The sequence below is a fragment of the Protopterus annectens genome, chromosome 2.part2 (genome assembly GCF_019279795.1).
Source record: "Protopterus annectens isolate FY-2018-M chromosome 2.part2, PAN1.0, whole genome shotgun sequence".
NCBI lineage: Eukaryota > Metazoa > Chordata > Ceratodontiformes > Protopteridae > Protopterus > Protopterus annectens.
The window spans coordinates 1,018,502,591-1,018,517,696 of NC_056730.1; the positions used below are offsets into that span (position 1 = coordinate 1,018,502,591).

The 15,106-nt window shown below is 39.1% G+C and overlaps 1 protein-coding gene across 2 annotated transcripts in view; it reads left to right on the plus strand.

Moving 5' to 3' along the window:
• LOC122795869 (leucine-zipper-like transcriptional regulator 1) overlaps positions 1-15,106 on the plus strand; it is a 1,318,154-nt gene that overhangs the window by 144,131 nt on the left and 1,158,917 nt on the right. For both annotated transcript variants that reach the window (XM_044064282.1, XM_044064283.1), the window contains one exon: positions 6,129-6,201. In XM_044064282.1, the coding sequence (XP_043920217.1) occupies positions 6,129-6,201 (73 nt within the window). The remainder of the gene's footprint in view (positions 1-6,128; positions 6,202-15,106) is intronic.

Genomic DNA, 15,106 nt, shown 5'->3' on the forward strand with positions numbered 1-15,106 from the left:
CCACCACACACATTATCATCATCATCATCACCACCACCATCAATGCCATATTTTTCAATGAGATGGGGTGTTGCACCATATCTTGTTACTTCTTTCTATTCAGAGACACCCGCCTACCTTCTTTGATAGTCATGCCTTCTTAGTTAAGGTCTGTCACTCAGTCTTTCCATCTCTTGGATTGACCTCCACCTCTTCTTCTCTAACCTTCCTCTGGTCTCTTTTAAATCTGCTTTACTAATTTTTTTTTGTTTTCCTGCAGAAATGACTAAACCACTGTAATCTGTTGTCCTTGACCTTCATTATTGGGGCTACTTTAGCTTTTCCTGTAATGCTGTCATTTCTTTATCAGCCCCACAGTATGAATCCTGCTACTCATCTCTGGCACTTTTTTCCATTACTCCCGCTGCTCTGTCTTCATTGTGTAGGTTTCTGTGCCTTTCAGAAGTAATGTCTGCACCACTCTTTTGTGTAGCTTAGTTTTCATCATCTTAGGCATTTTTCTGTCACAAACACCCCCAGACAGTCTGTGCCAGATGGCTGCAGACCCTCTGATTCTAGCTCTGATCTTCTCATTCAGACTTCCCTTCTCCTGAAACACATCTACCAGATGCTGGAAATTATTAACCTGTTCCACTATCTTCCTTTCTATCTCAGTTGTAGGCTTCTTCTGATTGTCCCCATTTGCTGCCAAGATCATCCAAGATCATTGTGTTGTCTGTGCTTATTTTCAACCTGTGTTCTTTCGGTTTTGCATTCCAGTCCCGTCATTTACTGAAGTTCCTGTTCAGAGTCTGCTTGTAGTGCCATATTATCTGCATACAGAAACATTACTGATCTGTCTACTTTGGGTCTATATTAGAACATCGAAGTTTTAAAACATCGAATGTTCTAATATCGACCCCAAAACAGCAAACACTGAAAATAGTGAAGCTGCAGAACACCAAATTTTTTCCTGGGGAAGGAATTTGGTTGGCCGTTTCTGTGGCTTCGCTATTTTCAGCACTGTAATAGAAAGGTATGGGTCTGATTCAGGTAAGTGTGCGATTGTGCTGACGTTAGGGTTAGGGCGTGAGTGAGGCGAGTGTGCGATAGTGACGGACCATAGGGTTAGGGTTTGGGTTAAGGTAAGCAGACAGATAGTAGTGTATGTACAGTTTAGTGTAGGGTAGATGTAGGATTTTAAGTGTATGTGTGTGGATTGCTGTTTTTTTTGTGTGCTTGTGTTGTGTGTGTGTTTCCCGGAACAGCAAATTTTTTCCCAGGGAAAAAATTCGCTGTTCTGGGTGTTCGAGATTTTAAGCTTTTGCTTAAAAGGGGTAGATGAATTAACGTTCGCTAATTTAATATAGACCCATCTACTTTGAGCTGTTTGCTGATGTAGTCCATCACCAGTGTGACAAAGATGAGCCTTGGTACATACCCAGTCCAACAGTGAATCCCTTTGTAAATCCTGACAGTGTTGGTACTTTTGTCAATGGGTTCCTGCGCATAGCCTACACTAATATGTTATCAGTGATTCCATTACAGGGTTTTCTAAGTCAGCTTTTCTGGAAGCATGTCATCTTGGAATTCCTAGTTGGACTGTTTCTTCATCTCCATTTTCTTCTCTACTCACTATCTTATTGCAGACATCAGGTCAGTAGTACTGCATCCTGATCTGAAATTCAACTGCTTATCTCTCATCTTACTTTTTAGTTGTTTCCGTATTCCTTTATAGGACACCCTTTCTAATACATTCAACAACTGCACTGCATCATTTACTAAGCAGTAAACTAAACAATCTAACCAAAACTACAGATAACTTAGAAACAAAGTAAAGAATGAGTTATAAAAATGAGTAGGGCATAAAGCAACACCCCATGGTGGATGTCGACAGTCAGACCCCCAAGACATACTTAGGATCCATAATGACCCACCCTACTGGAGTACATCTAGGGGATAGTAGTTGACTGCTAGACCCAGCAATGGATATAAGGCACTAGATAGGGGGCCATGAGATGATGCAGAGGGGAGAAAAAGCTTCCCCCAAAATGTTAACAACCCCTACAGTTCTGGAACATCATTAACAGATTAATATTAATGTCTTTCGGCTTTTCCCGGTTAGGGGTCGGCACAGCCAGTCCACTTATGATTGGCAGTAGATTTTTACGGTGCCGAGGTGCCAGCCCGACGCCCAGCCTTCAACGAAGGCACACCCATTCTTGCACGTACCTACCTGCATGTCTTTAAACGTCACTCGACCATGGGGAGGACATGCAGACCCCACACAGAAGGTGCTTCAGAAAATCAAACAGGAGAACCTCTTGCTGTGAGGTGACAATGCTAACCATTGCCTGCTATCATTAACTGATTAATAAAAATATTATTAACAAATTAATAAAAAACAGATAAAAACATGCAGCAAAATCCCCTATCCCAAGAAGCTAACTACAGTAATGTTTGTAAAATAAATTCACACCTTATACAGGTTGCAAATTCTCTACTAGGCTCCCTAAACATGATTAGTATGAACACCTTCTATGAACCAAAACATCTGAACTTTACCCTACACCTTGACTCTACTGATCTAATCAGAAAACATGAAGAAATCAAACTCTTCTGATCTAACCCCTGATCAGATCCCCCCTGAATAACTTTGAACTCATGCTAATATCAGTGTTCCCTATAGGAATACTCATAAATTGAGCTTTAAAAGAGCGGTACTTTCCAACACTATATAATAGTTTTATGCCATCTCTATTTACAACGAGGATTAAGATCATGCTAGCTCAAACTATCAGCAAATAACAGTGCAATCTCTCATCTCTCAAATTCTAGAAAATATTAGTAAACAACTATTTAACTAATACCAATCTTCTTTCTTCTTTCTGCCACACAGCATGTTTTTGTCCTGTACACAGCACTAATGCACCTTTCTTACCCTTCCTAAACATAATAAATTGCAATCTAAACCAAAATGGCCTATATTCCTAGATTTGTTAATGGCCTTTGACATAGTATCCCACGATCTTCCACTAAATGGGCTTGCCCAAGTACACCTAAGAGCACCACCACTTAATGCGTTCAATAATTCCTCTATGGCATAACTCAAGCAAAAAAATAGAAAGATGCCTAGTCAACATTCATTCCACCTACAGTTGGAGTTCAATAGGGTTGCATCATACAAACGTTAATATTTAACATATTCATTACCAGTATTGCAAAACAGTGGAAATGGAACCATTTTGTAATATGCTGATGACTTCCCTCTTGATATTTTTAGCCAACTCATCAGCCAAACTCCAAAGACAAACTCATTTTGCCTTTAACAAAGTATATCTCACTAAATCCCAATTAATATTAAATTCAAATACAACCAAGGTGTTACTTTTACTCCCAATGAAAACTACATAAATATTCTAGATATGGCCACCATAACAATAAACAACATCACTCTTCAGAAGATTATCCAAATTACATTACTTAGTGAAACCACTGACAACCACCTAGTTTGACTACTGCATCAGCCATGTAGTGGACACAACTAACCAAAAACGTGGCATATTTTATAGAAGCAAACCATATTTCACACCTGTTTTGCACAATTGCTACTGCTACCAAGTCCCATTCTGTGCAACTCTCATTCTAATTAATAACCAATAAATATTCTTAAAAAATCAAAAAGTCCTGCAATAAAATCACTAAATTTGTTACCAACCTACCCAGTATATCACAACATTGCACAGCCCTCAAAAAAATTCAGTGCTTAGAATGCCAAAAATACCTTGAATTATGCAAAGCTTAACACTGCTCTCAGCATTACAAACCAGACAAATATTCAAAAATCAATAGTCTCGGCAGAAAATATCATCCAGCTAAAAGTATTTACTGCCAGTTCAGAATTAAGGAACCATCAAAAACAATGTCTAAGTCAATTTGCAACAATGTTTGAATGGTTGTCATGTTTGGACTAGGTCCTAAGTCTACAAGATCATAAGCATGAAGAATAAGACTCGCTCTGTGATGGGAGGAAAAAGGGAAGGTCATCTGTGTATAGGAATAAATGAATGGACCTGAGAGAAAACCATGGGAGACACCTGAAGAAGGGGAGTCAGGGGCGGGCAGGATGTTACTTTAGTGAGCCTGAAGGGTGTGGTTTATGAGACAGCCTCAGAGAATATAGATTTATTACTTCTGGAGTAATTACCTATTATTAAGTCATGTAACCAATATGGAGACTTCCTGTCTTCACCCCATGTTACTAAACTGTGAAACCCCATTCCCCTAGGGACACCTGAAACAGGGCATTCAGAGGAGGGCAGAATGTTATTTTGGTGACCCTGAATGGACTGGTTTATGAGACAGTCTCTGAGAATGCAAATCAATTACATCTGCAGTAATTACTTATGGAGATCATCATCATATGTCTAACTCTGTGATGGAAGGAAGGATAGAAGGTGATCTGTTTATAGGAATAAGTGAATAACCAAAAGAGAAAACCATGGGGAACACCTGAAATATGGGTTTCAGTAGAGAGCAGGATTTTACTTTACTGACTTGAATGGCCTGGTTTATGAGACAGTCTCCAAAAATAATTTACTCAATCAAGGATTCCCTTAAAGTCAAGAGAAAAACTTCTGTTAAAAAGTCACTGTTCATATTAGTACAAATATGATGAGTGGCTTGAATGAGGACATTAGTAGTGCTAAAACCTGATCTAAATGAATGGTGTGGGTTGTTTAAATTGTAACAATCATGCATAAAAAAACTGCATATCTGTGCTCTTTACACTGGCAATTTTTCACCTACAGCTGCAGTTTATACTCACATTAACCTTGGTTTGCTTACTCTACATAATGCAAACAAATTGTGAAAACCTTTTCTTTGAATCACCAACACCTAATTAATGTCCACAGAATGAGCAGAGATACATTACATAGCATGAATATTGCTTCTCAAACCCATCCTTTGTGTATGAAGTTACCCACAGTAAAGCTATACCTAACCTCTTGAAAGAATCTTTTTCAAGGTATTATAAAGAGCATAATAGCAATTCATCTAAAGTGCCCTCAAAAAAGTTTGCAGGCATTGTTACACAATTCCTCTATTTTTGACAGACTGTAATGAAAGCAGACAGATAAAATGAAGGAATGACAAATCTGAGGTACCACAGCTCTATTATAAATAGACAGTCTTGGTTCAACATTAAGACATTGTGTTGTCATGTAATATAGCATCATGTGTAAGCATTTCTTTGTAATGCCACTTAACCATAGTTTGGGTTTTGAAAATAATTTATAGTTAAAGACAAATTATGCACTTTAATAAACACCTGCCTGATAAGTTTGAAAAACAAATACACACACACACACACACACACACACACACACACACACACACACACACACACACACACACACACACACACACATAATTTCAGTGATATGGGAATGACTAAATATGGTGTGCTGAAAGGCACCCATCCATTAACTAAGATGGAAGTTGACTGGTCAAAGGAAAATGACATTTATATTTCAATGAAAACTGAATAGTGAAAATATTTATAGAAAACTGACTGCAGTAGTTATTATGTGTTTCCTGATTTGTATTTATCTGATAAATGTATCGTTCTGGCAATATTTGATAATTTATAAAAATTAAAAACAGGCATTAGAACTCAATGTATATAAAGGCAGAAGGATGCACACTGCATTGTACACAAAATCCATTCTCTCTGCTCAACACGGATGACTTGGTTCACAATTTTAATGGTTTGTATAAAAGAGCTCTTTTAATGTTTATTTCAGGGTCTGAAAATGTGAGTTGTGCAAAAACGGACTCCCCACCATACTTCCATTCAGCTAAAAAAAGATCTCTCATGTTCTTGTACATGCACAGTCTCATGAGCGCACGTCGTAGCGAATAGCTGCACCTTATTTTGTGTTTGTATTATTTCATATATTGACAAATCTACAACTCAGCATGTACAATATTTCTCTCTTGTTCGAACTTCTTTAGAATCACATTAAAGAAAATATAATGGGCAAATGAATGTAGCTATAACAGCAGAGATTAAATAGCTAAGCTAAGTCACACTGAAAAAGGAATGCAATATTAGGTGAGATAAATGTTCTTTTTCTTTGTTTTAGGCATGGTCATGCTCTAACAGTGGCTGGAAATATAGCATTTGTCTTTGGTGGCTTTTCTACTACAAACTCACTAGTAAGTATCTCAAAGACTATTGCACAAATTTATTGCATAGAAGGAAAGGAAACTGACTGCAAACAACATTTACTGAATGCTATAGGCATTTTCTACATCCCCGCATCCTGCCTTTGCTAAATGTTAACCTGTAGGTATATGTAGTTGCTGATATTACAAAACATACAGGAGTAGCTGGAGTAATGGGTTAAACTGAACATTTTATGAGTGGAGCCCTGTTCTCTAAATATGTAAGAGGTGGGTTTCTGCAACTGTAGTCAGTGTATAAAGGATCAGGAGGAATTTAAACTGCTCCACTCAAGTTTATCAGTTTATTCTCATTTTAGGGTTATTTATAAAATCAGACACGTGCACACACACACACACACACACACACACACACACACACACACACACACACACACACGTGCATGTGCGCATTTTATGTTAATTCTTGTTTCTGTTCACCGGGTTAGTCCTACTAGGCATGTTGATTTTCAGAAGAAACCCAAGGTGGTATTCATACTGTCTGTGAGAAATTTGATAGAGACACTGGTGAATTTCCACTTGCCATTTTAATATTTCTGTATCATGGAGGACAGAGAGAGAAAGAAGAGACTGAAGGTGAGAAGGAGAGCTTGATGGAGATATCTGAGTGACATCAACAAGGAACTTAGAAGAAACAGTATATTGTCAAATTCTGGTAGTTTTCTACAAAAGCACCTCAAAACAAGCAGAACTGATGAACCAGAGCTGTACAACTCTCAGTTGGAAAGGGTAAGGGCAAATGTAAAGGAGAGAGATGTCAGGGATGTTTAAAGAGTATTAATTTCCAGAGTACCAGGAAAGAGTTAAATTGTCCCCCAGAGGAGAGACCTGCTCATGTTCTTTATTAGAGCACTGTTACATTACATATGGGATATGTCCTGCCAAGGCGGTCATACTTCTGACCAATCTACAAAGCTTTACTCCGCATCCTCTTGCACTATATGTCCACTCTTGATGCAAGAGGATTTGCTAGTAAAAGAGAGAGATGTACAGGTGCACAAAACCTTTGACATTTATTGCCATTAGTCCATGTATGCAGACCATCATCAGCTTTTCTTCTGGTGTAACCATGCAGTTAGCTTCATTACTTTTTCTTCAGGCAGATAAGTACTTCATTAGAGACCCTTACTTTTATCTTGTGAGATTTTCTCATAATTTTTTTTTTTTGTTATAGCGGTGGTGGTGCTGCAGTAGCGTTGATGCCTCACAGTAAGACGTTGTCCTGTTCGATTCTCAGCTAAAAGCGTCTTCTGTGTGGAGACATGCGTGAATGGGTGTACCTTCGTTGAAGGAAGGTTATGCTTCAGAGCTGGCAACTCGGCATGTAAAAATCTACGGCCAATCATTAGCGGACAGGAGTTCCGCTGTGGCGACCCCTAACCGGGAAAAGCTGAAAGACACAACAACATTAGGAAAAAGAAATTGAAGGCATAGGGCATTAGGACATAAGAACGTAGGCTAGGTATGAGTTTTATTTTGTTGGCTCATATTAGGAAGTGAAGCATAGGGCTTTAGGACATTTGTTATAAAAGGGAGGGCTGCCAGCTCAGAGACCCTTTATTTATTTATCTCTGTTTATTTTTTGGCTCCTCAGCTTTGTGTTAAAGAGCCAAACCAGGAAGCAGTACCAAGTACCAAATGAGGCAGCTTCAACTCTGGCCTGGGACACTGATACTCAGGGTGTCAGGGAGTAAGCAATTTGGGAATCACAGCACTGCTGCAAACACATCCATTTGAAATTATGTCCTTGATTAATGCCCTGAAATCCTTGAATCAAGTCTGATCTCCATGAACTTTCTTAGTTGCAGCAGACAGCACTACTGTCATTTGGTACAGAAGCAGAGAGGAACAAGTCCATATTCCCATTGCAGAATGGCCATGATTGCCTGGGAAACAGCACTCCAGAAGAATGTATTTTTTCAGGCTATATACATTTCATCAGAGCAAAATATAGTAGCAGATTCTTTGAGCAGATCTAAGATAATCCTCATGAGTGGGTGCTGCACCAAGAAATCTCCATACAGTTAGTTCACCAGTGGGTAACACCTCAAATAGATTTGCTTGCCTCCAGTCAACCTACACAGCTCAAACTTTTCTGCTCCAGGACACCATCACACCTTGCAAAGAAGCCAGGAAGACAGATGAATTCTCAGTTCCCTGGTCAGGATTGTTTCTTTATGCTTCTCTCCCTTTTCTTCTCATTTCTTAAAGATCAGAAAGGACTTAGAGAAAACTACTGGTTACTCCCTTTTGGCCCAGGCAAAACTGGTTCTCCCTTCTCATGTAACTGGCCATGGACAATTAATTTTATCACACAGTGGACGTGTTACACAGGACTAGGGATCTGTGAGTTCTCAGTATTCAAAATCTCAATTAAACTGTATGGATGACAGGATTTTGATCCCTTAGGCACTTCTGAAGACATGCAACACATAACAAGAAAATCTGCTACTAGAAAATATTATTTATCCAAATGGGAATGATTTTCTCTTCGGTGTCAAAACTGAGGTCAAGTTCTATTTCAAGCATAAACACCACTGGTTCTTTCCTACCTATGTGATTATTCTATTCTGGACTTGCCTATACCTAAATGAAGGTACACTACATGGTTATTTCAGCATGCTTGTCATGGGATACCCTTTTATTTCAAATACACCTGTTATATATGTACAAATTTGTGAGGGAAAACTGTTCTGTTTATAAAGTACACAAAGTGAGGCTTTGCTTCAGTGAAAGCTTGCTCTCTCCCAGTCTTGATGTTTATCAATTCTCCAAAGCTGTACTGTTTAATAAATGGACTTGGAAAAGGGTGACATGATGGTAAGGAGAAGGCCAGACATCCTGAACACTCAGGAGAAAAGATGGAAGGGCAGTGCAGCAAAGCCACTTGATTTGGGATACTGAGTCTACTACTCAAAAGGAGGATAGACTAGAAATAGAGTAGGAATTGTGTTGAGGGTGAGGCTTCAGAAAACAGTAAGGCATGTTGTCAGAATTAGTGATAGACCCATGGCAATCAGAATCCAGTATAAAGATAGGGCAGTATTCATAATGTCAACCTTCACCCCACAACAAGGAAATGAGTGCATTCAGGTTGCAGCTGCAGAACCTACTAGATGAAGCAGGGTAACTTGAGTTGATGTTAATAATGGGGGACCTGAATGCTCAAATCAGGAAAAGACAGAACATGATATGAGAACTGCCTGGGTGCACATGAGAGGGGTAACAGGAATAAAGGAGAGGGCATTCTAGATTTCCGTCTGGCAAAAAAACTTGATTGTGGCCAACACATGGTTCAGCAAGAGAGACAGTTACAGGATTACATACAAGAGTGGTCAACATACAACTCAAGTAGGATTCCTCCTAGTAAAGAAAGGGCATTAGGGTAGACTCAGAGATGGCAGTCATACCCAGTGAACTAATTAGCCCACAGCATAAACAACTGGTGGCCACAATCAGCTGCAAGTGATGGTCAGGAAGACTCTAAAGTCAACAGAGACTAGCTTGAAAACCTTTTGAAGTTGACTGGAGTGAAGTCACAATAGTTCAAAGAAATACACCAAGCACCTCATAAAGAAGAGGACATAAGTGGAACTGAAGATGAATAGCAGCATCCAATGAAAACAACAAGTGTAAGGACTACAGAACAGATGTGGGGCTAAGCCTGGTATAGTAATAAGGTACATTATGAAGTCTGATGGTGCTGCTTTAGCATTGTTGCCTCACAGTAAGACGTTGTCCTGTTCGATTCTCAGCTAAAGCGTCTTCTGTGTGGAGACATGCATGAATGGGCGTACCTTCATTGAAGGTTATGCGTCAGGGCTGGCAACTCGGCACGTAAAAATCTACTACCAATCATTAGCGGACTGGAGTTCCGCTGTGGCGATCCCTAACCGGGAAAAGCCGAAAGACACAACAACAATGAAGTCTGATGGTGGAATACAGAAGATCAATAGGCTATCAAAAGAAAGGAGTGCAGGAAAAATGGGAGATAAAAAACGAAGACAAGTCTAAGAAGGAAACTGATTGGCTAGCAAAGAGGCAAAGAGAGCAGTTGCAATACAAAAAGACAAGGCATGAGAGGTACTCTACTAGCTTCTGGGAAGTGATTCAGCAGGTGCAAGACAAAGACAGAAAGAGAAAAAGAAAGATAAAGAACATGAGAATAAGCATTCTAGTGTCAGTGTTCAAGAACAAAGTGGATATACATAATTGTAGGTAGTACAGAGGTATCAAACTCCTGTCACACTGCATGAAAGTGCTGGACAGAGTGATTGATAAATTAATATGCAGAGTAGTAGAAAGTAAGATGGTGGCTGAGCAATTTGGATTCAGATCAAGCACAACTGACCCAATTCAGCACAACTGACCCAATGGCTGTAGTGAGACAGGAGAAGCTAGAGATTAGGAATTAATCCAACTTGGCATTCCTAGACTTGGAAAAATATACAACAAAGTTTCAAGAAAGCTATTTTGTGCAGTCCTGGAATGGTTTAAAGTCCCAGAAATGCTTATAGAATTAGTACAGGCTATATCCAGGGACTCAATGACACAAGTACGAACAGAAGGGTTCCCAGTGGAAGTTGATGTGTATCAGCATTCACCTTTGAACCAACTGCTGTTCGTACTGATGATGGACTACATCAGCAAACAAGATGGAAGGAACAGATCCACAGAGCTGCTGCATGCAGGTGATGTGGCACTACGAGCAGACTCTCAACAAGAACTTCAACAAATGATAGGTGAATTAAATGCAAAACTGAATGCATGTGGGAATGAGCTGAGTACAGACAGGACAGTTGTTATGGCAGGAAATGGTGGAAATCAGAATCTGGGAGGTGCGGTTGAGGTAAAGAGAAGTCTGAAAGAAGAGGTCAAAGCTAGAATCAGAGGGGTGATAGTTAACTGGCAGAAAGTGTCAGGGATAGTGTGTGACAGAAGAATGTGAGAGAAGTTGAAAAGTAAGGTGTACAAATCAGTGGTGCAATCAATACTACTGTATGGTACAGAAACCTGGGCAGTAAAGGAAAAGCAGATATGGAAGCTTGAGGTGATGGAAATGAAGTGCTTGAGATAAATAGTAGGATGCTCACTGTGGGACAGATGAAGAAATGAGGACATCCGAGCAAAAGCCAAGGTAGCTCCAATTGCAGAGAAGACCAAAAAGAACAACTTACAATGCTTCTGGTACATGTGCAGGAAAGCAGAGAACATTCTGGTAGAGAAGATTTGGGAGAGATAGGAATAAGGCAAGAGAAAATGAGAAAATGAGGGTATCTAGCAAAGAGGTGGATTGCATGAGGGAAGACCTGCAACAGTCAGGCATGACCACTGAAAAAGGTAGAGAGTGGCACTGAATCGAGAAAGATGGTAACAGTAGACATAACATCCCAAACCCATGTCGAAAATGGAATAAAGGGGGATAGGATGATGAATATATATCTTCTAGATTGTATTTAAAGATGATACATCTGACTTACTTTGTTAAAACTGTTAGGATTCTTTGACACCCAAAATTTAAATATCCTGGCTTAATACAGGAGCACTAAAATGAACCCTGATGGAAAATTACAATTTTTAGAATACATTTCTTGCACATTAGATAAGGAGAACTTGATTTTCTTGAGGGATTTAAACTAGACAAATATACGTCAGAGCTCTTGAAATTGTGGTTTCATAACTGAACATGAGTTTCACAACATAATAAAGTCTAAGAATTTCATACAATTTATTCATTTCCCCTGCTAGACTTGTAAATATCTTGGAATTGCTGACAACAAATATTCCTCACAAAATTATTAAAATCATTAGACCCCCTGGGAAATTCTAACCATTTGGCTTTTCATTTCACAATATGTCATAAACAGGATTCTTTTAAAGTGTGTAACCATTTACCATTGGTCTAAACTTGAGGAGTTTACTTTATTAAAGTTCTCTTCTCTTCTAATTAGGTTAATGACTATTTGAACAGCATTCGTCTATGTTGTGACAATTTTGAGAGGGCATGTCTTAATGCCCTGGATGAATGTAAAACAACTAAAGTTTCAAATGCAAAATACATCACACATGGAGGAAGGTATTATTAACAAAGCTAATGAGAGTTAGAAGTAGGATATTTAATATATTTATTATCTGTAATTCACATTTGAATATAAAATACATATCGCAATGTTTAAAGCAAATAGGGTTTCTTGTGGTACAAAGTGCTACCTTTAAATTAGGTAGCTGTAGGACTGTTGTACATACTGGGTTCATTTTTCAGTCATTAGCTACATTGTGGAATAAGTAGCCATTAAAAATTAGATACAGTAATAAAATCACAAAATTTAAAACTGATTCTAGTTTACTCTATAAATCCAGAATCAGTTTTTAAATGGTCTATTTGGGTATAAACACAGTTTTAGGAAATTATGAAACTTTGAAGACATCTTTTTTGGATTTGAATTTTGGTTTAGAGATGTTAACTCAACCCCTCTGATTCTGCAGCCAGCTCCTCTATCTGAAAATGGCCTTGCTGGTAGGTTTAAATTCTGCCAGATGGGTAACTGAATTATAGGCCCTTGCATTTATTCAACCTTTTTTGATATTTCACAAAGATAGGGTGAGTCTCAGAAATAATCATTCCCTCATGTTTAAAGTTGTCTCTGAATTTACTAAAATCGATTTATCAAGCTTCCTGCATCTATCCTGACCCACAAAACCAAGGAGAAGGGATTCTTCGTTACCTGGATACACACAGACAACTGAGATTTTATTGAGACTGGAAATCTAATCTGCATTTTTGTGTCTTATGAAGGTAAGAATAATCGAGAGTCAGTATCTAAGCAAAGTATTTCTACATGTCTTTGCCACTTCATTCAGTTCTACTATGCCAACCATGACAAAACTCCTCTTCAAATGTTAAGGCTCATTCTGTTAGAGAAGTTGCCACATCTGGGGCTTTCTGAAAATGTTTGGACTTCACACCTATTCTAGATGCAGCTACTTGGTCCTCATTTCATACGTTTACTAACCATTGCAAGATAGATTTGACACATTTTCTGTTATTTCCACCTCTATGTCTTAGTTCTTGGTGATTTTAACACCGACTGGCAGCACCCCTGCTCCTCCGACCCCCCCCCTCCACTCATATAAACTTATCTGGGTTTAAACAAACCATAACCTCTCCCACTAGGATAAACAAGCCAAGCAACAAGGAAAGTATCCTAGACTGGATCCTAGTTAATAACCAACCTCAACTGTACACAGCTGGTACTCTCCCTGATGACCTCAGCAACCATTGTCTAACCTATATCATAAAACATAAAGCAGGAAACCCTCTCCAGCCCAAATATAAAACATTTAGAAACAGGAAAAAATTTGATGCTGCTATATTCTAAAATTAATTAAAAGCAGTTGACTGGTCAAAACTAAAAAATCTAACATTAGAGGAGGCCATAGATCACTTTAACACTAAATTCCTAAGTATCCTTGATTCCCATGCTCCAGCACATACAATAAAAACTACATCAAATACAGCACCATGGCTCACAAAAGATACCAAAGCTAAAATCAAAACTAGAAACAGAGCCTGGGCCACCTGGAGAACAACCAAAGCCCTACTTGACCATCTAAAATATCGTCAAGTCAGGAATGATACAAAAAATCTATTTTACTGGATAAAAAAAGCTTCTACCAAAATCTCCTACAAAAACACCACAACAACCCTCAAAGGTTCTGTGCAGGCTTAAATCAACTACTTTGTCCAGGTCACTCCACCACCCCAACCCCGGCTAACTACACCCATAGTTCCCCAGAGACCATAGCTAGCGCCTTTAATAAACTTTTTTTCACTGAAACAATCCAATCCCTAGCAAATCAACTAAACCCCTCTAACTTAAACCACATGCCTAATCTACCTAATAATCACCCGGAATTTAGCTTCAAACCAATATACACTAGTTTTATAAAAACACTTCTAAAAAAACTAAAACCTACCACCCTCGCTGCTGACCTCCTCCCTGCAGAGTACCTACAAATAGCTGCAGATGCCATTGCATATCCCATATCTATCCTCATCAACAGAACCTTATCCGAAAATGCTATCCCCTCCCTCTGGAAAATATCTCACGTCATCCCACTCCATAAAGGTGGTAGCTCCTCAGACATATCCAACTATAGACCCATTGCCATTCTTTCCCCACTAGCCAAAATAATGGAGAAATGTGTACACAATCAACTAATGCAATACCTTTCATAGAATAACTTACTATCTGACTCCCAGCATGGTTTCAGGCCATACCACAGCACCACCTCAGCCCTCCTTTCCTTTACTACTGCCATAAACCAAAACAGGAATGACAATAGGCTAACCTCTGCCCTCTTTCTTGACCTATCAAAAGCCTTTGACATGGTCAACCATGAACTTCTCATTCTTTCACTAAAATCTATTTCCCTCAACAAGCCTGCTATCCAGTGGTTCCAGTCCTACTGGACTGGTAGACAGTAGGTGGTACTATGTCAGGGCAAACTCTCCAGCCAGTTACCTCTCACACTTGGTGTCCCTCAAGGGTTGATACTAGGTCCACTACTCTTCTCTATTTTTATCAACAACCTCCACACTGCTATCCCTAAAGCCACCTGCATTCAATATGCAAATGATTCCACTCTCATCTGCTCAGCTACCTCCCCATCCAACTTGCAAATCTTAACCCAAAATACATTTAACACTGTCGAGAACTGGCTCACCAACCAACACCTACTTCTGAACCCCAATAAAACTAAATTTCTACTCTTCTCTCCCACTAGTAGATCCACCACACTTTCATTCTCTGTCACATTTAACAATGGTACCACTATTTCCCCAGATAATCACACCAAACTGCTAGGGGTTATAATA